Source organism: Acartia tonsa, chromosome 3 (genome assembly GCF_053477335.1).
Source record: "Acartia tonsa isolate MP-2025a chromosome 3, ASM5347733v1, whole genome shotgun sequence".
Classification (NCBI taxonomy): domain Eukaryota; kingdom Metazoa; phylum Arthropoda; class Copepoda; order Calanoida; family Acartiidae; genus Acartia; species Acartia tonsa.
In genome coordinates this window covers 48384833-48408047 of record NC_137262.1, presented here as the reverse complement: position 1 = coordinate 48408047, position 23215 = coordinate 48384833, and the positions used below count along the sequence as shown (strand labels likewise).

The 23215-nt window shown below is 32.1% G+C and overlaps 4 protein-coding genes across 4 annotated transcripts; all 4 read left to right on the top strand.

Annotated features, from left to right (window-relative positions):
* Positions 1-84: 84 nt before the first annotated feature.
* LOC145314460 (zinc finger Y-chromosomal protein-like) lies at positions 85-2932 on the top strand. The gene is made up of 4 exons (XM_080154360.1): positions 85-977; positions 1472-1714; positions 2187-2434; positions 2783-2932. The coding sequence occupies exons 1-4, from the start codon at positions 431-433 to the stop codon at positions 2930-2932; spliced, it is 1188 nt and encodes a 395-aa protein (XP_080010486.1). The 5' UTR covers positions 85-430.
* Positions 2933-3066: 134 nt separating this feature from the next.
* Positions 3067-10641, top strand: LOC145314455 (uncharacterized). Its single transcript, XM_080154355.1, has 11 exons — positions 3067-3128; positions 3230-3528; positions 3599-3845; positions 4313-4407; positions 6075-6169; positions 6342-6513; positions 7883-9019; positions 9426-9652; positions 9749-9870; positions 9973-10058; positions 10363-10641. Exons 2-11 carry the CDS (start codon positions 3286-3288, stop codon positions 10504-10506), a joined length of 2568 nt encoding a protein of 855 aa, XP_080010481.1. The 5' UTR covers positions 3067-3128; positions 3230-3285; the 3' UTR covers positions 10507-10641.
* Positions 10627-15094, top strand: LOC145314457 (uncharacterized). Its single transcript, XM_080154357.1, has 7 exons — positions 10627-10807; positions 11087-11249; positions 11404-11487; positions 11841-12452; positions 12599-12785; positions 13367-14197; positions 14548-15094. Exons 1-7 carry the CDS (start codon positions 10687-10689, stop codon positions 14836-14838), a joined length of 2289 nt encoding a protein of 762 aa, XP_080010483.1. The 5' UTR covers positions 10627-10686; the 3' UTR covers positions 14839-15094.
* Positions 15095-15097: 3 nt separating this feature from the next.
* Positions 15098-22839, top strand: LOC145314458 (uncharacterized). The gene is made up of 8 exons (XM_080154358.1): positions 15098-15335; positions 15894-16023; positions 16272-16339; positions 16703-16812; positions 20713-21126; positions 21395-21637; positions 21977-22082; positions 22402-22839. The coding sequence occupies exons 1-8, from the start codon at positions 15162-15164 to the stop codon at positions 22837-22839; spliced, it is 1683 nt and encodes a 560-aa protein (XP_080010484.1). The 5' UTR covers positions 15098-15161.
* The last annotated feature ends 376 nt before the right edge of the window (positions 22840-23215 follow it).

Below are 23215 nucleotides of genomic sequence, written 5' to 3'. Positions count from 1 at the left end.
CTTTTGTTACCTTATCTTTGACTCAAGGGGATATGTACTCAATGTATTGAAATAAACCTTCTAATTCATACTTTGACTAGTTTTATTGATAGATTTACAGCAAGAAATATTTGAGCATATACCAACTTTATTACAAATTGCTCAGGTTTCTTCGCAGATAGAAAATGAAAACATATGCTTTAAAGAAGAATGTAAAATAGAATCAGAAAACTATGAAAAATATTCTAATAATGAATTTGAATCCAATATTGATATTGATATTAAAGATAGTGATTGTAGCCTAATTGATAAATTTTCTTGTGATACCTGTGATGAAAGTTTTGATACAAAATTTAAACTACGAAAGCACAAAAAAAATCATCAATCTAAAATTAAAAAATCTTTCAAATCAAATGGCACACAATTAAAACAAGAGAAATTCATTAAAGATATGCAATGCTCTGAATGTGATGTTTATTTACCAAGCAAACAATCTTGGCAAAATCATATAAAAACTCATAGTGATAATTTGGACAATTACAATATTACTTCATATTCTGACGATAACTCAAACAAAGATTCACCTTTAAAAGAAGATTTTGATTCAAAAATGCAAATTGAAAACAATGCACAGAAGACAGAATGTAACGAAGACAAGATTCCTCACTTGTGTATTAACTGTGGAAAAGACTTTACAACAAGAAAGTGCTTGAATTTGCACAAAAAGAAAAAAATCTGCGCGAAAACTGAGGGTATATCATGTGAAATTTGCGGCAAATCATTTAGTCATGAAGGACACCTAGCTGTACATTCTAAGATTCATGTAGTGGATTCTAATGGTATTAATTGTAAATTATGCGGAAAATTTGTGACTGATGTAGAGGGGCATAAAATAGAATGCCGCGGAGAAAAATTTATGTGCTCGGAATGCGGGAATTCTTATGCGAATAAGAGTTCTTTACGCAATCATATGAAGAAACACCAAGCTACTGAAACGGGTAAGATTTATGTTTCTAAATATTTGATTCTATATTAACATAATGCAGTCAGTTCTGTGCTAAGATAAATAAATGATTTTTGTTCCATTTTTATTCTGATCTATCCTTTTATTTATATTATTAGAAAGGTACTTATGAGTTTTTAAGAACTTTTCTGAACTTTTAATTATTGATTTGATATAGCTCGAGGGGTACTTGAGGGAAGGGGAGGGGTTAAGTCGACTTTTCATTTTAATTTTTGAAAGAAGTACGTAAAAAAAGGGATTGGGGTCCAGGTTTTTTTTCTCTGTTCAGGGTGGAGATAACCTGCCCAACAATAGTCATAAACCTTCCTATGATCTATACAAAGCTTTATGTAATTGAAAACCTTATTGGTCGAGCGGTGGGCGAGATCTTAAGCAACATCGGACGTCCTGTTACTTTTATGTAAGGATTTTTTTATTACTTTATTAAAGTTTAAGTATCAAACGGCCATTAACCTTTTTTTTATTCAGGTAAAACCTGGACTTGTGATATTTGTGGGAAAACATTTAACATTGAAACCAACCTGCGCGCACACATGAAGATACACACAGACACTGTCCTCAGAAAAATCCTGCAATGTCAGACGTGCAAACGAAAATTCTGCCACGAACGAGAAATGGGGGCTCATGTATGTAAGCATCATTCATGTTCAGCCTGCGACCTCAAGTTTTTCAAATATAAGAACTTTAAAAACCACCAACGAATGCATGCAGGTTTATTGGATTGATTAATAAAATGAAGTGAAGATCTTCTACATTTGGGATTTGTCCTATCGACTTAATACATTGCGTAAAAATCCTGTAATAATATGGATTAATTAGGAACTCTTTACATCCATTTTAAACATGTGTCTTGTCTAATATAGATCCATCCGTCTGTTTGTCATACTTTGGCATGGCTTAGCCATTTTTATCAGATTAAATTTTTTGTTGTTGTTGCTTTAGGCCATTTTTCATCAAATTATGCCTTCATGCATTAGACAATATTTTCCAGTCTATCTAATTTAGTAATTGGAAGTCTTTCTTAATAAGTGATAGGATGCATGTGTGTCTGTTTATTTGAAATTTTGCGTTTCTTGGCCATTTTTCATTTGTTTTTTATATCTTTTTTTACGATCTAATGATATGTTTATTGATAAAATATCAATTTAATACAAATATACTTATCCTTTATTCTCTGAAACAGGCGAGACAGTTTTTCCATGTGGACAATGCGAAGGAATTTATATGAACAGAAAAATGTTAAATGCACATAAGCGAATCGCCCACAAAGAACACACTAAAAAGTACAAATGTGAAGAATGCCCAAAAGCGTTTACTTCGACCAAGTCCCTGTACTATCACAAATTGGTTCACAGTGGAGAGCGGCCTTATTCATGTGAAATATGTGGGGCGGCGTTTAGACAGAAAGCTGCTAGAGATGGACACTATAAGGTAAAAATAGTAAGTCGTAAAAATAATATTCTTGTGATTTATGCAAATTATGCAACTTTAACGTATGTCAAAATCAACATAAGGATCACTATAGGGAGGTGCCAAATTGTGTTTTATTGCTACATTGAATCATAAATGTTACACGTTAATCTTCTAAAATATTCTCACAATCATTTTTCTGAAATTGTAACTTTTTCAATCACAAACTAGAAATTTTGGGTTTACCGATTGAAAGTTTTTTTTTCTTTTCTTTATGTAATATCTTCATAAGTTCTACAAAAACAGGATCACTACTCCATATACCTTTAATCATTAAATGCACTTCAAGGAACTATCCTAATTTCTTAGGTGCATACAAATGAACGACCCTACCCTTGCAGTGGCTGCGACCTTAAGTTTAAAACTCTTGGGCAAGTTAAACGGCACAGAGAGGTCAAAATGTGTGGATTCAATGAGGAGGAGTTGTTCAAGACAAAGATTGCTGCAGAAACTGGTTGATAGATTTTACTTTCATGATTACCTAGCTGCTCTAATTTTATGCTAGTCATTAATTCTATGGAATAACAAAAATTTTAGTTGAATTTTGTATAAAATTTTTTATCAATTGATTCAGAATAAAAATTTACATAAAATTTCAGAACCTTAAAATGTCATATAAGAAAAGCATCCTATGTTGTAGTATATCAATAGAAAGGTAATTACATTTTATCTGTAAGATTCTTAGAATATTCTTTTAAAATATGATATATTTTAAAAAAATATATATATTAATATTATTGGTTATAAAATATTTAGGTAAATGAAAAGAAAAATTGATCTAAGTTTTGAATCTGATATAGTTTATCTACAAAATGACAAGAAAATCTTCTAATATAATGGAGATATCAAGCCTAAAAATGGAGGATCAAGATGATTATATTTCTTTCTATACAAAGTTTAGACAAGCTATCTGTGATAAATTAAGAAAAAAAGGAGATAGGATTAATTATTTTGAAGAGCAGCTGCTTTTAGAGGATGAAATATTAACTCCTACTTTTGAGGATATAATAGTTCTTTGGTGCTTAGAAAAAATCAGTCCACAACTACCAAAAGAGGTAACAAACATACTTGAATTTTGATCTTTTGTTCTAGGTTCTAAAAATATATATTTATATAATTTTGAAGGTTGATAAAATGTACCAGGAGCAGCTAATGGGTGAATATTCATTAAAAGACTTACAAGAAGAAATCTTCCAAAACATTCCTACCCTTCTGGACAATCTTGAAGCAGATGAAGCTAGTTTCAATGACGATGATGTTAAAGCTGAAGAAGGATATACTGTCAAAGTGGCTGATAAAGCTCTAAAATCTGTTGACATTACTGGATTTGAACATATAAAGTTTTTGGATGAAAATGGTCACGTTATTTCAGGTAGTTTTGTCTATTGTCTGTTATTTCTGTGTAAAAAGGGAATAGTAGCTTTATGAAGCTTAGCAACTCTATAATTACTAGAAAGTCCCTATGTCCATTTAAAACATTCAGATTTCTAAATTTTAAAACATCTTTCTTTATGATATGATTAATATTATTCTATTCGTCTGATTTTTGAAATACTGATTCCTAGGCCAGCAATGTACAATATTTAAGTGAGGCATCTCATATAAGATCATAAAAATGAAAGTATGTCATTTTACTGTATCCTGTATTTACGCAATTTTGCAAATGAAATATTGTACAATTTTGTTTAGACTTACAAATTAATGTTCTGCTTTTTAAGTTCTGACACTTTACCAGAGTTATTGTTCGTTGCCCCTTCTTTCTAATATTAGAGCTTCGCTTTTTATGGATGTTGTCATCCTTGTTTTCTTAGCGAATAGGTTATGTTTATAATTTTCAAGGAGAAGGACTTCAATCAACAATGCTACCAGTTTTGGCCCTAGTTGACCCAACAAATCAAATTATTGATCAACAACAGCATGCTGATAGTAAACAGGAAAATATTTACACTTTTCATTTTGAACATGGGATATGAAATATGAAAACAAAGTTGGCAAAAATATAATAAAAATTTTCTCTTATTCATTCGAATCCGATTAATATCCAGAGGATTAGAACCGGTTCTCATCCATTCGAAAAACTATGTCTAGCATAGTATTATATCCAGTTTTCTACGATCATAAAAATGTAAAATCATGAGATTAAAACAGGTTTTTTTTAGCCCGTGCCTTCGGCATCTCGGGGTTAAAAAAACTAGTTTAAATCTTATAATTTTACATTTTATATCCGCGGAAAGCTGTTTATAATGCGAGAAATAACTATTCTAAGAATCTAAATATTCGTAAAGAAGTTGTATCAACTTTTTTGCTTTTTATTTAAGATAGCTAGCCGGTCCTTTCAGTAAGTAGTAGATGTAAAATTTTTCATAGATTTCAGATATGCAATCGGTTTTTTTTGTAGACCTCTTATTTTTTAAGTAATTTAAGTTTTAAAAAAAAATAATTAAGTCGATTTTAAGGTACTAAAACGCAACAAAATAAAAGAAGAAAATAGCCAGTATAAACAAAAATAGTAAGATCTTTAATTTGACACCTTACTTTTAAAATTCTGTTGAGTAATTGTTGAAAAAATCAATTTTTTTAACCTCGGTTTAATCAAAACATTAAACCTAAATATTTTCTCATACAGACATAAAAAATATGGGTTCATATATACCATTAGAATGAGAAAAATAATATGAATCCATTGTAAGCAAAATTGAAAAAGTTTAAAAAAATTGTAATAAAAAATAGAAAAAATAAAAAAGTTATTTTAAGAATTGTAACTACTAAACTAGCCAATCACAAATCGCAAAAATTGACGAATCGGGAAGCTTAATCTATAAAATTAACCTATAGAATTGCCAGAAAAAAAGGAGAACGTTCATACAATATATACAACAGATACTACAATAAATATAGTGATATTAAAGAACATGTAAAGAATGAAAAATTATGAACAAATATGCATCAGTCTGTATATAAACTTCAAAACAATGCAGTTAAAAATACATTATTGTTTCTTGTATTTAAAAAATATCTGCTACATTGCATTGTCTTTTGTTTAGGTTTTGTTCAGGTTTGGTTCAAGCTAACCCTTTAAAGCCGAAAATTATGATTCTTAAAATAAACTTATTTTTTTTATTATAGTTTTATAAAACTTTTTCAATTTTGCTTAGAATAGATTCGTAATATTTTTCTGATTCTAAAGGTATATATGAACCCATGTTTTTTATGTCTGTTTGAGAAAATATTTAGGTCTAAAGTTTTTATTAAACCGAGGTTAAAAAAATAGATTTTTTCAATAATTACTCAACAGAATTTTAAAAGTAAGGTGTCAAATTAAAGATCTTACTATTTTTGTTCATACTGGCCATTTTCTTCTTTTATTTTGTTGCGTTTTAGTACCTTAAAACCGACTTAATTATTTTAAAAAAAAACTTAAATTACTTAAAAAATAAGAGGTCTACAAAAAAACCGATTGCATATCTGAATTCTATGAAAAATTTTACATCTACTACTTACTGAAAGGACCGGCTAGCTATCTTAAATAAAAAGCAAAAAAGTTGATACAACTTCTTTAAAACAAGTATAAAATTTTTAAAAAGTGTAATACTTTATACAGATTGATTTTATGAACATTGAAAACTATATGAAAGAAGAACCCAACAGTATTGAAGTTTTTTATTGTCAAGTTTGTGAGAATAGATATTCAACAAGGTAATTGTTATGTTAAAAATATAAAAAAAATTATCTATTAAGTTTTTAGCATACATTAAATTTTGAGTTCTCTATTTATTTTGTGATCTGACTTCCATGATAGTCGCGAGTTTATCCGACTATTAAATTCCAGTTCTTTTCTCCAATTTGATCTGATTTAGAAATGTTTTAGGAAAAAGTTATTAGATCATTTGCGCGTCCATCAGCCAAAAAAGTTGGAGCATTGTGAATGCCAAACTTGTGACAAAACTTTTGAGACCAGGAAAGCTCTAACTGACCACAACTGGCGCCATCACAAGACTGATCATACCTGCCAACAGTGCGGCATTGTTTTTCCAACACAGGAATTGATCCTTAAATATTATGTATTTTATCACATCTCTAATCCTTATAATAAAGTAACAGGATGTCTATCTGTCTGTTTGTCCGTGTGTTTGTGTGTATGTTTGTACCAAAGGATTTTGCTTACCGCTGAACCAATCAGGTTTTCCTTTACAGGGTAGCTTCTCATAGGTCCTGGAAAGGTTTATAACTATTTTGGGGGATGGTACCACCACCTTCTCAAAAAGGGGGCGCCGTAGCTCTGTGGTACTGCACTGAGTTACGGTGATGAGAATTCGAGTTCAAACCCATGCATGTTGCAATCACAACATGTTGTCTCGAATTCTCCTATGTGTATTCACCAGGGTTTCGGATCCGCATTGATTTTTTGCGGATCCGAATCCGGATCCTACCGGATCCGGTTCCGGATCCTTGACAATAAAAATAAAATCACCAAATTTTTCAAAAATATTTATTCTTTAATTCGGAGTCAAAATTACTTTTAATTTTCAAGTCTGACCCTAAACCTTAAAGATTGGCTCTCATCAAGAGAATGTCTGAGATTTTATATAAATTTAGGTAGATTTTTCCAATTTTTCGCATTTTTCTGAGTCCAAGGATCCGGATCCGGATCCGCATTTTTTTGCGGATCCGGATCCGAATCCTTGGACCCAAAAATATGCGGATCCTTGCGGATCCGGATCCAGATCCGGATCCGAAACCCTGGTATTCACGCAACCTCCCCCAGTTGCGTTGGAAGGGAGATTGTTAGGTAGTTTGGATGCCTAATAATCAAGTGTATAATACCATCACTTCCCTTAATCCCAGGCTCCTCTTAGGATAGTGTCATTCATTACGGTGACTTAATCTGGGACACCTGCCATACTCAAAACCGGCGAGGGTGAGGTAATAACGAGGAGCTCTCATGAGACAGCGTGTCAAGTCATACTTGAACGTGGAGCTTAAACTGGCCCTGGTGGCTATACAAAAGTGTCTCAACATACTCCAGGAGTCTTAGGTCCAAACCCTAAGAAACTATGGCTAATCAAACAAACAAACAAACCACCTTCTCAAGATAATCACCCCCCCCCCCCCCCCCCCTCCTACTGAAGTAAAAGTACTGGTCCAATTGTGTTGTACTTCTCAGGAAAGATTTATAAAAGTCATTGAGGTGGTTTTAATATGTTTTCCTGACCTCCTCTTGTCCTCCCCTAGAGGCTAGGAGTGAAGCAACTAGTATTTTTTAAGAATTGGTTATTTTTTCCTCAATTTAAACAATAGAAAAGCAAAGTATTATACATTTAATAAAAAATATTGATTGAATAAATCAGCCTTATAAAAATAAAACAAATTATAATACAGTACAAACTAATTTAAGGATTGACTGTTTAGAAACGGCTTGAAGTGCATGTCTTAAGTCATGACAACTACATGTGTGGGGTTTGTAACAAAACACATTCAACTTACAAAGAATTATATCATCATAAGAAATCCCACATGGACAAATTAAAATGTGACAGTTGCGAGAAAAGTTTTAGAAAGAAATCTGCATTAGAAGAACACAAATTAAGTCATGTATCAAAAGATATAGATAAACCATTTTCTTGTAACTTGTGCGGGCTTTCATTTACCAAAAAAATTAAGTTATTGCAACATAATAAGAATGAACATAATAAAAATGGAGTAACGGAAAGAAAATTAAAAATAGCAGAAGATGGATTTCTTGAAATTGCGCCTAAACCTTCATCAGTTGCATTTAATTGTAGTTTATGTGACAAAGTATTTGGAAATATTTATGCATTGAAAGAACACAAAAAGTTGCATTTAAAAACCTCGGTTGTTATTTGTCCTATTTGTGGCAGATCTCAATCAAGTAAAGATGATCTAAATGAGCACATGAAAATTCACAATAATGATGATCAAAACTCATCTGCAAGTAGTATAATAAGTCATCCTACTACTGAACTAAATGGAGTTGTTGTTATTCAAACTGGGGATACTACGATAAGGGTTATACCTTCTGTTATACCCAATGAAAATAATGTTAATATCAACAGCACCATTGCCACAAACACAAATCCAATTCAAGTTATGAGCAGTAGTGGAGAATTAATCCAGTACATAGCTCAACACATAACAAACACAACATCATTAACCCAAACAAAAACTAAATTGAATTGTAATTATTGTGATAAAATCTACCACCAAGAGACTGATTATAGATATCATATGCTTACACATGGAGTGGGTAAAAAATATGAATGTGGTTTCTGCGAGAAATATTTCATTGTACAACGCCAATTGTGGACACACAAGAAAACTGCGCATCCAGTAGAATCTGCGGATTTGTGTGTGTTATGCGGACAAACTTTTGCGGATAAAATTGCAATGAGCAAGCACATACGAGAACATAATCCAAAGAATAAAACTTGCGAAGTTTGCGGTAAATCGTTTACAAATAAGTATATCCTGGAACAACATTTAAAACGTCACAATGCTGAACCTGAAATGGATGTCTTAGATAATCAGGTATGATCAGTAAAATTGCAGTTTTTATCTATGCAAAAAGTGTACCTAATGCTTTTAGTGGTAAAAAGGGTAGAAGAACTCGGAAAATGGCCCTTTTTTGTAAGAAAAAAATATAAGATACCTATAATATATATTAATTTACAATTGATCCTTACTAAATTGTTAAAGCTGTAATAATGCTTACAAATATATTTCTAGGTGTCTTCAATTCATTGATAACGATATCCTTTCAATATTTAACCCATCCTATTTTGAAAATTAATTTGCAGAATGTATGTATTATTTTTAAATTTCACATTCACTTTACATTGTGTAAGCAAACCTTTCGTGAAAACTTTTGTCTGAATCCATTCAAGATTGACGTGTAAAGATTTATAATAATCATTATATTGAAAATTATTTTCAGGGAAATGACCTGGAGCTAAGAAAAGGACTAAGATCACTAAAATGTGAAACTTGTCAAAGATCTTTCCATAATGACGAGCAGATTAGATCTCACGTGTGTAAACATCATGCATGTGATTTATGTGTTATGAAGTTTCTAAAATACAAGAATCTGAAGTGTCACAAGCTGATCCATGAAGGACAGACAGTGTTTTCTTGTGATCAATGTGAGGCACTTTTTCAAAACAGGTGTGTTTTGTCTCAATTTTACTAATATTTTCTCTATGAACAAAAACAATTATTTGATTACCTAGGTATTAAGCATTGATAATTTTTATTTTATAGGCGCAGATTAGCAGAGCATAAAAGAAACACTCACAATGCCAAAAGAAAATATGAATGTGATTTATGTCCCAAAGCTTTCATAGCTAGCAGAGGCCTCTACAATCACAAATTAACACATTCAGGTTAGATGCTTATTGTATTAGAAATCTTAACAAGAAATGTTAAAAGCTTTTCTTTAGTAGCAGCCAAGTAAATAATATGTACTTATATAATATTTATGTTAGGAGAAAAGCCCTTTAGTTGTAACGAATGTGGTGCAACTTTTCGCCAGAAGGGGGCGCTGGTCAGCCACTACAGACTTCATACCAAGGCATAAATACATTAATATTGATTTGGTTCTGTTAATTTTTGTGTGTAAAGTACGGAGAAAAATATACATAGAGACATTTTGCTTAACTTTTGTTAGATAAAAATATTGGAAAACTATGTTCAGTCGTTCTATAAAGTAATTGGATGTCTAGTCTATATGCAAAAGTATTAGGGTGTTTTTCATTTTTTTTTCTTTCATGAATTAAGGCATCAGTTCTCATTAAAAGTAATCTTGTTTATTTAATATTTAAAAAAAAAAATTCAAAACCTTTTTTAACTAGTTGTAAATGTATTTATGATAACAGGAATGTCCTTTCCAATGCAGCGGATGTATGAAAGGATTCCGCACCCTTGGTCTACTAAAGATGCACAGAGAGAGATTGATGTGTGGATTTACACAACAAGATTTGTTCAATAATATTCAAGATAATAAAAGTCCCGAATCTTAAATTCCTTGATTCTTTAATATCAAATATTTATATTTTTTATTGTTATAATAAGATATCTTTATTGATTCTATTTGGAGCATATATCTAGTAGTGTATTTCTAGTCTTGATTTTCAAAATTATTCTTACATTGCAGAGTGAAATGCACAAGGGATAAAAATTCGCAGATTTTTAAAATCAAAATGGCCGATTTAAGTCCGTTGCCTGATGGAGAAATTAGTCAGGAAGAGTTTGATACCTGGAAGCAGAATTTAGAAGCAAAGTTGTCGCAGGATCCAGATTATCAGCTGTTTTTGAACGATGGTAATGTTTTAAGCGCAGCTCCTCTACATAGATATGATATGACTTCAAGTGCGTTGTACTTAGTTAGGTTATATTTTTTGGCTTTGACAATATTAAAAAAATTGACTTATGTTTTTTTTATATCGGTATCCTGTTATTGCTTTACTAAATTTTTTATATAGTAACTAGCCTAAAGATTTTCTTTTTATCCAAAATGGTTAGATCTATTCCGTACTGTTAATGCTCAATGTTTTATTAGTTGTTTTTACTAGTCTATTAGTTTGACGTTTGTCTTTTAAGGTTTATATAAAGAGTGGATCCCGTCAAAGGAATCAACAAATGGGAGGCGTATACTAGAACTGCACCTGCAGGATCCTGCCAGAATTAAACTTGAGAAGAGATTAAAACACAGAGGAAAGTCTAGTGAGGATAAGAACTTTTTATTAGAAGAATTGCTTTTAGGGTAAGTATTTAGAGTATTATCAATGATGATTAAATGTAAAATATGTTTTATTTCAACTTCTAAATATCTAATAGTAAGTTAACAACATGTACGATTTTGTATTCAGTTTCATTGAAAAATAAAACTTATTTTCATGTATTTCTTGTCTATACAGGAGAAACAGTCAACTGAATGGATTTATTGATTACATCTGTAGTTTAACAACAAATCATTGCAGTATTTCTATGATTAAACAGGAATTTAATGTGATTCGATTTTATTATCTTAGTTGTGATTAGGCACGTATTTTACAATTTTTATTAGCGAAGCTTCTCTATTTATTAATGGGTTTTTGTCTGTCTTTATCTAACTCTCATAGTGGCTTTATCATATATCTTCGGAAGCTTGTTGTTTATTCCCTCTCATTTGTTTACCATAAACCTTTGCTACTGTTTAATCTAATCCTTCATTTTGATATACATATTTTAAAAAACTAAGAATTTATAGGATTTACATTTTGTATGATAATGTATAATACTAAACTAAATTTACATCATATAAAGGAAAACTTTTATATGAAACAAAATATAATCACATTGAGCAAAAATAGGATAGTACCAGTTTTGAATCCGTGATGAACTATATTTTAAAATCCCACACATATACATATGAACCTGCCAATATATTTGATCTCTCTGACATTATCTACACCTCCAACGATGATTACAATGCATTCTATGTCAGATTTCGTGAAGCTGTGACTACAAATATCCAGAGCTCTGCTACAAAGTACCTTAAAACGGAGGCTTTAGACATTAAAGAGCCCAAGAAGGAATTATTGACTCCGTGGCTAGAAGAAATAATAATCCTTTGGTGCCTGGAAAAAATTGATGCTCGCTTACCAAAACTTACAAAGCAAATATATAAAGATAAAATGAATAGTAATCACCAGTCATTAGTAGATATTTATCCAGAAATATTTGAAAGTATTCCTAATCTTTTATATAATACAGATGATTTTACTGAAAAGGATACAGTTGATGAGTTTGATTATATTACCGATATGGATTTCATAGAACATGAAAGTTCTGATGATATAATCAATAATTCATTCTCAGAAACTTATCTTAAAGAAGAAAGTGTTGATTCATTTGTTAAGAATGAAAATGATGGCAATGAAAACAAATTTCAAATAGAATGTTTAGAAGAAGAAAAGAATGTAGGGTAAGTAAGTTTTAAATTTTAGCTATTAAAAAAACTTTCCTTTACAAAAAAAAACTCTTTTAAAACTTTTGGAAAGATCAAGTATTCTATATAAAATACCTTTTTTTTTTTTATTTTACTTTAATTTTAATTTCTTTTTTTCGTAGAAATGACCTTTACCAAGAGGACAGCAATATTAGAACACATTATCAATGCCTAGAATGCAGCAAAACCTTTCCAAGCAAAAAGAAATTGACAGACCACTCTGCCCACCACAAACAGGAGCCCTGTGTTTGTGAATTCTGTGATAAAACTTTCAGAAACAGACGTGCATTGTCAGAACACATTAGCAGGGATTTTAAAAAATAGAGTAAAATTGTTGTTGTGTTAAATATAATATTCTTATGTATAGGGACAAGAAACATTCAAAGGGTGTGAAAGATTGTTTTCAGTAAAAACTCATTATCTTGATAATTCAAAATCAGATATGAGACTTAATCATTATTACCTCATAATTGCCTGAGTTCTGCAGGTTTCACACTCTAATGCACTTTATTAATGGATCATAACACTAAGTCTCACGAGTGTTTTAAGCAAACAAATCTAATGTATAATGTTCTTGTTGCTTTGCCCCTATCCTCTAGGGGAAGGCATAGGAGGTCAGTAAATAGCCTAGAACCCCCCCAACGACATTTATAAAGATTTCCTGAAAGTAAAATAAATTCAGACCAGCTGTTTTCGAGATCTTTAGCTTCAGACAAAAAACAAACTTACTAGGTAATTTATATCATAGGATAATTATATTCATAAAAAAAAATAATTCTTTGTTTTGAATATTCTAATTCTTATTTCCTATTTTCGTTTCCTTTTTAGTTCTTTATTGGCTCAAAAAAATTCAACATTCAAGGACTCTATTTTTAAATTAATATTACAGGAATCACAAACTAACATTCGCCTGCACAGGATGTGATGCAGTCCTACAGGGACAGGCTAAATATGAAAAGCATTTGAAAGAAAACCACAGAGAACTGTATGTTGATTATTATGATCAAAAAGTGAACAAGAAGGACGTCTTTACGTGTCGATATTGTCGTGTTTCACAGCCAAGTCTTGTCGCATTGAAAGAGCATATTCTTCAACATAAAGAAGATAATAAATTGGATTTTACATTAGGTGTTGAATCTAAGGGCAGGAAGAGAACTAAAACTTTACCTGGAATCAAAACTGAAGCCAAGGAAAATATTTGTGATATTTGTGGTAAAACTGTTGGCTATAAATACATGGAACAGCACAAAAAGATTCATTCCACTGACAACCTAGACTGCCAACAATGCGGTGTCTCTTTTAGTGAGAGAAAATCTTATTTGCTGCACATGAGAACCCATAGAAAGATTGAGAAAACATTTTCATGCGACCATTGTGGCATGAATTTTGGCAGAGCGAGTCATCTGAAAACGCACCAAAAAATTCATATTGTCGGGGAAAAATTAAAATGTGAAACGTGCAAGAGAACATTTTTTGATAAAACTGAAATGGGGTCACATGTTTGTAAGCATCATTCTTGTGACGTCTGTGGAGCTAAATTTTTACGCGCCAGAAATTTAGACTATCACAGGCGAATACATTTTGGCACTATGGTGTTTTCTTGTGATCGCTGTGAATCGTTATTCTTAACAAAGAAGAGATTGAATGAGCACGTGAATCATCAGCATAAAAAGGAGAAGAAATATGTTTGTGAAATTTGTGATAAGAGATTTATGATGAAGGTAGGTGTTTAATCCTTTTTAATAAATGCTTAAAATACATTTAAATTAGGTAATACTTTATTTAATTGAACTCAAAGAACATACATTAACGAATCATCCAATATTTCTGGAAGTCCTAACTTTGCTATTTTATAACTATGTTATTCCCCCTAAAGAAACAAAAAATCGCAAGTTTGTCATATTTTAAAGCAGTAACACAATTTTTAACGTCTAGAGAAATGACACAATTAAATCCCTAATTCAAACCTATGACCCCTGAAACATGGAGCGTATGGAACACGTTTAAACCGTATCGGGATATAGAAATACAGTTCGAATAAGAAAAAAAATTCAAAATCGTTCTTTTTTAGTCTGGATTACAACACCACACCCTGACCCATACCGGCGAAAAACCATTTAAATGTGAAGAATGCAACATGTGCTTCACACAAAAGGGTAACCTGGAAACACACCAGAAGCTGCACACCGACGAAATGCCCTACGCCTGCTCCGTATGCGATGCCAAATTTCGCCAGTCTGGAGAGCTAAAACGGCACAGAGAGGTGAAGAAATGCGGGTTTTCTGAGAATGATTTTTATGCCACTCCGGAAGATGATAGAATTTTGAATATACTACATGAAGAGTCTATTTTGAGTTCCTAACAATACTACATAAAAAATCAATCTCAACAAAATGAAAGTAATAAAAAAACAAGATTTTATTTAATACAAATGTTAAAACAAATTTTTTGAGGGAAATAGTGTCTTTAAAAATGTATTAGTAATTTCAAACTTACTAACAAAACAATATTCAATATAACAAATTACCGATTTATTTGGCCTTTGTTACTTTATTATATTTATCAGAATCTTTCTTGATAAGTTGGTATGTTAACTATTTTTCTATTTTATTTTCAGACTAAAATGATTTTATCCTGACCTATTGTTTTTATTTTATTTTATTGAAATTAAAATAAATTGCAATCATGGAGGAAATTGATGAATCCAAAATCGAGGAGAAATGTGAGAACATCTTTAATATCGCGGAATTGCGCATCACCACCAGTGAAGAGTATGGCGCCTTTTATGTCAGGTTCAGACAGGCCATCTGTAATAATCTCAAGAAAATGGGATTCAAACTCAAGTTTCTCAATGAACAGGTATATAATCAGAGAGAGAGAGAGAGAGACTGTAGACGAACCCTTCCCCCCCCCCCAAAAAAAAAAAAACTTATAAACTCTTTCTGCCACTGCACTGGTAGCTTAAAATTATGGGGATTGGGAGAGTGAATTAGAAAATATTAGAAAATAATATTCTCCAATTTACCAATGGAGGAATTTTTTCTATAAAAGTTAGGAGAAGATTAATCATGTAGTCTTAGACAGTTATCTCCCTTTAATTATTCATTTCATCAAGCGCTTTTATATAGTCAAAAGAACAATTATGTTAGTTTTGACATCTATCTTTACCGGCTGAAATAAAAGCCAAATTAGGCACAGTTATGTTTTCACGATTCGGTATAGATAAATATCACTTTGTTGATTAGGAAGAATAAAAAGTTCCACAGTGTATGGTGTTTTGTAAAACAAAACTAAATTGGGAGTTAATTTGGCATAATTACAACTTACAAAATTCTAAAATATTATTTTTATTCTTCAAATATAATTCAAAAATATATTTATTACATGTATTGAAACTCTCAATATATTTTCATTTAGGTCCTCCTGGAGGACGAGATCCTATCACCAACCTTCGAGGAGGTGATTATCCTGTGGTGCCTTGAAAAAATCGACCACAAACTGCCTCAGCTCACCAATCAAACTTTCAGTCATAAACTTAATGAAGGAATGGAATAGTTTTAGCACAAGTGTTATACTTGGAATTATTTAAAATTAAAGGATTCTTTTTTAATATCACATAATCTGACAAAAAAAAAACAATTTACCTTTTTAAAACAGACAAAAATAATCTTATGTCTTTTATAATGCTAATTTTGAATTTTATTTTGCGTTTTTGTTTGAATTTACTATTTGCTTTAGGTAACTTTATTTTTAACTATTATGGTGCTAAAAGTTATCATAATACGTTTAAAGGAACCACATTGAAAGACCTCCAAGAAGAAATCTTCCAGAATATTCCAGAAATGATGAAAGATAGACTCAAGGTAAGACTTCTTATTATTAGTACATTGTACATAATTAGTTGAAAAAGATAGATATCCAATATTTTTGTGATGAATATTTTTGTCCTTCTGACCAATGAACCTAATATATTCATAATATTTCTAAACTTGAATTATATTTCTATGGCGAAAATATGATATAAACAGCTGCAATACGAGATAGGATTCTAAAATTTCTTTGATGATTTATCGGATCGACGAGCAATGAGCATCTACTAATTATACAAATTCGCTGTTAGATAGTTAAATGTTCACTGATATTTATAAATATTTTCAATAATTTTAGTAAAAGATGTTTTTAAAAGACCTGCTTCTTTCAAAATTATTAATCCCTGTTTTTTTTAGGAGGAGGGTAAAAAGGTTAAAATTGAGACAGAGGATGGAGAATTCTTTGATGAAACTGCTCTTCCTGATTATGTTACTGCTCTATATGATGATTATGAAGATAGTGATGAGTAAGTTATTTTTAGTTTGTAATATCATTATTTTAAAAGTTGCTCGCTTTTATCATTTATTTTGATATCATTGACTGAAGAGGATGCTATATTTGAGATGTTTATGCCGGCTACTTATGGAATACATTGGCATTTTAAATACATGCTAAACACTACCCTGTTTAATGTTCATTCTCCAAAGAGAAAAAATGTGAACAATAATTTTGAATAAGGGGGGGGGGGGAAGTTCTGACACTTTTGCGTAAACAGTGATTATAGGCTTTGTCTTTGGAGATAATGGATAGGTTATTTAGCAAAAAAGTTTCCTTTTGGGATGTAGTTTTCCTATTTTTAAAAAAATTTTGGATTCGGCCTCCAGGTTCCGGTACTCCAGGCCTCCAGGTGGATTCTGGACAGGTAAAAATTGAAAATTCAAGATAGAACAAAACTTATTTAACAAAAGTTGGTACTTTATGGATGGTATGAACTAATTTGAAGAAATTTTTGAAATCGGGCTCCAGGTTCTGGTACTGCAGGCCTCCAGGTGGATCCTGGACAGGTAAAAATTGAAAATTTTTAATTTTAAAGTTACAACAAAACTTATTTAACAAAAGTTGGTACTTTATGGATGGTATGAACTAATTTAAAGAATTTTTTGGATTCGGCCTCCAGGTTCCGGTACTCCAGGCCTCCAGGTGGATTCTGGACAGGTAAAAATTGAAAATTCAGGATAGAACAAAACTTATTTAACAAAAGTTTTTACTTTATGGATGGTATGAACTAATTTGAAGACATTTTTGAAATCGGGCTCCAGGTTCAGGTGCTGCAGGCCTCCAGGTGGATCCTGGACAGGTAAAAATTGAAAATTTTTAATTTAAAAGTTAGAACAAAACTTATTTAACAAAAGTTGCTACTTTATGGATGGTATGATCTAATTTGAAGAAATCGGGCTCCAGGTTCTGGTACTGCAGGCCTCCAGGTGGATCCTGGACAGGTAAAAATTGAAAATTTTTAATTTAAAAGTTAGAACAAAACTTATTTAACAAAAGTGGCTTCTTTATAGATGGTTTGAACTAATTTGAAGAAAATTTTGAAATCGGGCTCCAGGTTCAGGTACTGCAGGCCTCCAGGTGGATCCTGGACAGGTAAAAACTGAACTTTTTTACTTTAAAAGTTAGAACAAAACTTATTTGACAAAAGTGGCTTCATTATAGATAGTATTAACTAATTTGAAGAAAAATTTTGAAATTGGGCTCCAGGTTTAGGTACTGCAGGCCTTCAGGTGGATCCTGGACAGGTAAAAACTGAAATTTTTACTTTAAAAGTTAGAACAAAGCTTATTTAACAAAAGTGGCTTCATTATAGATAGTATTAACTAATTTGAAGAAAAATTTTGAAATTGGGCTCCAGGTTTAGGTACTGCAGGCCTTCAGGTGGATCCTGGACAGGTAAAAACTGAAATTTTTACTTTAAAAGTTAGAACAAAACTTATTTAACAAAAGTGGCTTCTTTATAGATGGTAGGAAGTAATTTGAAGAAAATTTTGAAATCGGGCGCCAGGTTCAGGTACTGCAGGCCTCCAGGTGGATCCTGGACAGGTAAAAATTAAAAATTTTTACTTTAAAAGTTAAAACAAAACTTATTTGACAAAAGTGGCTTCTTTAAAGATGGTAGGAAGTATTTTGAAGAAAATTTTGAAAGGGGGGAGGCGGATGTGCCACTTTTTGAAACCAAAACCAAAAGTCAACAAAGGAACTCATCTAAAGAAAGAGTTACAGGTCTGAGATTTTGCATGGCAGTTGCTTTATAGGGGTACAATATGGAACTGTGAAGAAACGGCGGCGCAACCGCCGAAAACTGGCGTTACCCGCCGAATTTTTTTTTGCCTTTTCTCGGCAGTTTTTGGTTGCGCCGCCGTTTCTTAACAGTTCCATATTGTACCCCTATTAAGCAACTGCCATGCAAAATCTCAGACCTGTAACTCTTTTTTTAGTTGAGTTCCTTTGACTTTTAGTTTTGGTTTCAAAAAGTGGCACATCCGCCTCCCCCCTTTCAAAATTTTCTTCAAATTAGTTAATACCATCCATAAAGTATCAACTTTTGTAAAATAAGTTTTGATCTAACTTTTAAAGTGAAAAAATTCAATTTTTACATGTCCAGGATCTACCTGGAGGCCTGCAGTACCTGAACCTGGAGCCCAATTTCAAATTTTTCTGTAAAGTATTTAATACCATCCATGAAGAAGCCACTTTTGATAAATAAGTTTTGTTCTAACTTTTAAAGTAAAGAATTTCAATTTTTACCTGTCCAGGATCTACCTGGAGGCCTGCAGTACCTGAACCTGAAGCCCGATTTCAAAATTTTCTTCAAAATAGTTCATACCATCTATAAAGAAGCCATTTTTTTTAAATAAGTTTTTTTCTAACTTTTAAAGTAAAAAATTACTGTTTATCAGTCCAGGATCCACCTGGAGGCCTGCAGTACCTGAACCTGGAGCTCGATTTCAAAATTTTCTTCAGATAAGTTAAAACCATCTATAAAGAAGCCACTTTTGTAAAAATAAGTTTTGTTTTAACTTTTAAAGTAAAAATTTTTTACTTTTACCTGTCCAGGATCCACCTGGAGGCCTGCAGCACCTGAACCTGGAGCCCGATATCAAAATTTTCTTCAGATTAGTAAATACCATCTATAAAGAAGCCATTTTTGTAAAAATAAGTTTTGTTCTAACTTTTAAAGTAAAAAAGTTCAGTTTTTACCCGTCCAGGATCCACCTGGAGTCCTGCAGTACCTGAACCTGGAGCCCGATTTCAAAATTTTCTTCAAATTAGTTCATACCATCCATAAAGAAGCCACTTGTGTTAAATAAGTTTTGTTCTAACTTTTAAATTAAAAATTTTCAATTTTTGCCTGTCCATGATCCACTTGGAGGCCTGCAGCACCTGAACCTGGAGCCCGATTTCAAAATTTTCTTCAAATTAGTTCATACCATCCATAAAGAAGCCACTTTTATTAAATAAGTTTTGTTCTAACTTTTAAAGTAAAGATTTTCAATTTTTACATGTCCAGGATCCACCTGGAGGCCTGCAGCATCTGAACCTGGAGCCCGATTTCAAAATTTTCTTCAGATTAGTTAATACCATCTATAAAGAAGCCACTTTTGTTAAATAAGTTTTGTTCTAACTTTAAAATTAAAAATTTTCAATTTTTACCTGTCCAGGATCCACCTGGAGGCCTGCAGTACCAGAACCTGAAGCCCGATTTCAAAAATTTCTTCAAATTAGTTCATACCATCCATAAAGTACAAACTTTTGTTAAATAAGTTTTGTTCTATCTTGAATTTTCAATTTTTACCTGTCCAGAATCCACCTGGAGGCCTGCAGTATTGGAACCTGGAGGCCGAATCCAAAAATTTCTTCAAATTAGTTCATACCATCCATAAAGTACCAACTTTTGTTAAATAAGTTTTGTTCTAATTTTAAAATTAAAAATTTCCAATTTTAACCTGTCCAGGATCCACCTGGAGACCTGCAGTACCAGAACCTGGAGCCCGATTTCAAAAATTTCTTCAAATTTGTTCATACCATCCATAAAGTACCAACTTTTGTTAAATAAGTTTTGTTCTATCTTGAATTTTCAATTTTTACCTGTCCAGAATCCACCTGGAGGCCTGGAGTACCGGAACCTGGAGGCCGAATCCAAAATTTTTTTAAAAATAGGAAATTTACATCCCAAAAGGAAACTTTTTTGCCAAATAACCTATCCATTATCTCCAAAGACAAAGCCTATAATCACTGTTTACGCAAAAGTGTCAGAACTTCCCCCCCCCCCCCTTGATTAATTTATGTCATATAATCCATTTTAGGTAAGGTTTATAAAAGTGCGACCTTATTAAAGTATTTTTGATGAATATGATTATTTTAGGGAGTATGTCCTCCAAGAAAAGAAAAGAGGTCGGCCATCTGGTTCTTCTAATAAATTAAAAGTGGAATGCAAAGAGTGTAACAAGCTCTTTGCATCCGAGAGCAGATTAAAAGCCCATCTAAACTCTCACAAAATGGAGATTTGTGTTTGTGAATTTTGTGATGATAGCCATACAAATAGAATTGATTTAGCCAAGCACATAAGAAGCGTGCATAAAGTTACATATTCATGTAAATATTGTGGTCATATTTTGAACAATCAACGGCAATATGAACGACACTTGAAAAAGAGCCACGAAGACGAATATCCCGGGATGTACAATCATAAGATTAGAAAATATGACTTTGTGTGTCGGTACTGCCAGGAGCCACAATCTTCTTACAAAGCACTCAAGATTCATACACAGAAACACAGGCAGGAATAAATGTATATTAAATAGCGTTTGCGCGAAAAAGAAATGCACTAAAATAGGATTTTTTTCTCTACCTAAATTTTCACCCAGGGATTGAGTGGTAGAACTATTTGTCGCCCTTGTCCTATCTGTGTGTCTCTGGTAATCATAAAATTATAATTCAGGATTTCAAGGAATGGGACAATGGAGGCAAATAAGCAAAGGTTTAAAAATCATCAATGGCTAATTAAAAGTATGATTCTTTATTTATACATTTATCCCTTAAAACAGAGAAGGAGGGGATATGGATTTTGAAGCAGACAACTTAACCGAACTACTCAGTCAGCCGGTAGCTGCAGAAAACGGAGAGATTGAACCTGACCTAGATGTTAAAGAAGAAGAAAATGGTGCTATTGAGGACAAAGTTGATAATAATTTCGATAAAGCGGCTGATAATCTTATAGATGGGCTGAATGGAGTTGATGATGGGAAAGTTGATGTCAATGACGATGGTTTGGATCCGGATGAATTAGGGTAAGAAATTTATCTGCAGGTTTTAATATAGGATCTACATTCTACATTGGCCTATAAATTGATGAACATCCCCAATGGTTATACACAAAAGTATCCCTTCAGTAGATTACAATATTTGGTGGAAACCTTTGGACACTTCATTTAATGAACCAACCAATCAAAATTTATTTTAAAAAGTCAAAAGTTGTTGAGCCAACTAATAAGAAAACGTTGGTATAAAACTTTGGGTACTAGAGTAATAAACAGCTGAATGTCCCCTTCCTCCCTGAGTCAATATATAAAATACAATCGCGTCCCTTTCCCTGGTTTTTCTATTTAACAATGCTATCTTTTTTGCAGGGAGAAGGGAGAGGAGGAGCCTGGAGGCCCCGAGGAATGTGAATTCTGTATGAGTTCTTTTAAAGTCAGACATAACCTTCAGTATCATATTAGAACACATCATAAGGTAAAAGGATTAGATAATGGACATCTAGATTCTCAATACCTTAGTTGGACCAATACCAAAACAGTGCCAGAACAATCCTAAAATAATATTGTTTAGAAAGTTTATCTTTTCATTGATGTGATTTGCTTTAAATGTCGAATTTCCAAGGCTTTGCTTTTCGAAATTATATCGTTCAAAAATCGTCGTTAGCTATTTGTTCTGATGAAATATAAACAAAATTCTCGTTTGTTAACTAGGGTAAAAACTCTATAGATAAAGATTTATAATGAGTTTTTTTTCCAAAGAATATTGCTAAAGCTCCAAATTATTGTACTATTAGGTAAAGTTTAAGTGTAAGTTATGCGGGGATCGAACCACCAACCACCGTTTCTACGAACAGCACCTGGCGGCCGTCCACAAAGACAGATATCCTATTACATACAAAAACATCAAGAACGATCACGCGCATGTGTGCCGGTATTGTCATGAAATCCTTCCATCACACGAGGCCTTACGTGACCACACGCTAGTTCACAGACAAAGCAATGAAATTACTTTTGTCGGTGAGAAATTTGTTAATGTTATGCTCTCTGAAAAAACGACTAAAAAGCAAATTTGTGACATTTGCGGAAAATCTGTGAAGGACATAAAATTGCACAAAAAAATCCACCAAACGGTGAATATGTCCTGTACCATATGTGATGTCAAGTTTCCGGATGAGAAGTCGAGTAGGATGCACATGAAGTGGCATGAACATCAGGAATGGGTCATAGGATAATTACTAGTCCCAAAGGTTTTATAAAATCGTTTCTTATTTGTTTAATTTTCAACTTTGGGGACTTTTATTAAATTTTGATTGATTGGTCTGTTTAGTTGAGTGTCCAAACGTTTCAACCATTAATTGTAATCTATAGAAGAGGTAATTATGTGCATCATCATAAGGGATGCAATATGAATTAATCGGCCATTGTCTTATCCCTTGCGATCCTTGACTTTAATTTACTTTTTTTGTGAGGTTATTGTGTGTGTGTTTGTGTTTACTGAGTTATGATAAAATACAATTGTATACATAAAGACTTCACTGATTGTTGATTTATAGATTGTAAACTCTAACTATAGAGTAGCTAGGATACTTTTAGTTAATTAAAAGTATT

Bases quoted from the DNA above. Each gene is read 5' to 3' on its own strand.
- LOC145314457 (XM_080154357.1), top strand. From the start codon at position 10,687: ATGGCCGATTTAAGTCCGTTGCCTGATGGAGAAATTAGTCAGGAAGAG. The intron at 12,786-13,366 runs GATTTTAAAAAA...TAATATTACAGG, and splicing joins TGTCAGAACACATTAGCAGG to AATCACAAACTAACATTCGC. The intron at 14,198-14,547 runs GTAGGTGTTTAA...GTTCTTTTTTAG, and splicing joins ATAAGAGATTTATGATGAAG to TCTGGATTACAACACCACAC.
- LOC145314458 (XM_080154358.1), top strand. From the start codon at position 15,162: ATGGAGGAAATTGATGAATCCAAAATCGAGGAGAAATGTGAGAACATC. The intron at 16,813-20,712 runs GTAAGTTATTTT...TGATTATTTTAG, and splicing joins GATTATGAAGATAGTGATGA to GGAGTATGTCCTCCAAGAAA. The intron at 22,083-22,401 runs GTAAAAGGATTA...TTGTACTATTAG, and splicing joins ATATTAGAACACATCATAAG to GTAAAGTTTAAGTGTAAGTT.
- LOC145314460 (XM_080154360.1), top strand. From the start codon at position 431: ATGCAATGCTCTGAATGTGATGTTTATTTACCAAGCAAACAATCTTGG. The intron at 978-1,471 runs GTAAGATTTATG...TTTTTTATTCAG, and splicing joins ACACCAAGCTACTGAAACGG to GTAAAACCTGGACTTGTGAT. The intron at 2,435-2,782 runs GTAAAAATAGTA...CTAATTTCTTAG, and splicing joins CTAGAGATGGACACTATAAG to GTGCATACAAATGAACGACC.
- LOC145314455 (XM_080154355.1), top strand. From the start codon at position 3,286: ATGACAAGAAAATCTTCTAATATAATGGAGATATCAAGCCTAAAAATG. The intron at 3,846-4,312 runs GTAGTTTTGTCT...ATAATTTTCAAG, and splicing joins AAATGGTCACGTTATTTCAG to GAGAAGGACTTCAATCAACA. The intron at 9,871-9,972 runs GTTAGATGCTTA...TATTTATGTTAG, and splicing joins TCACAAATTAACACATTCAG to GAGAAAAGCCCTTTAGTTGT.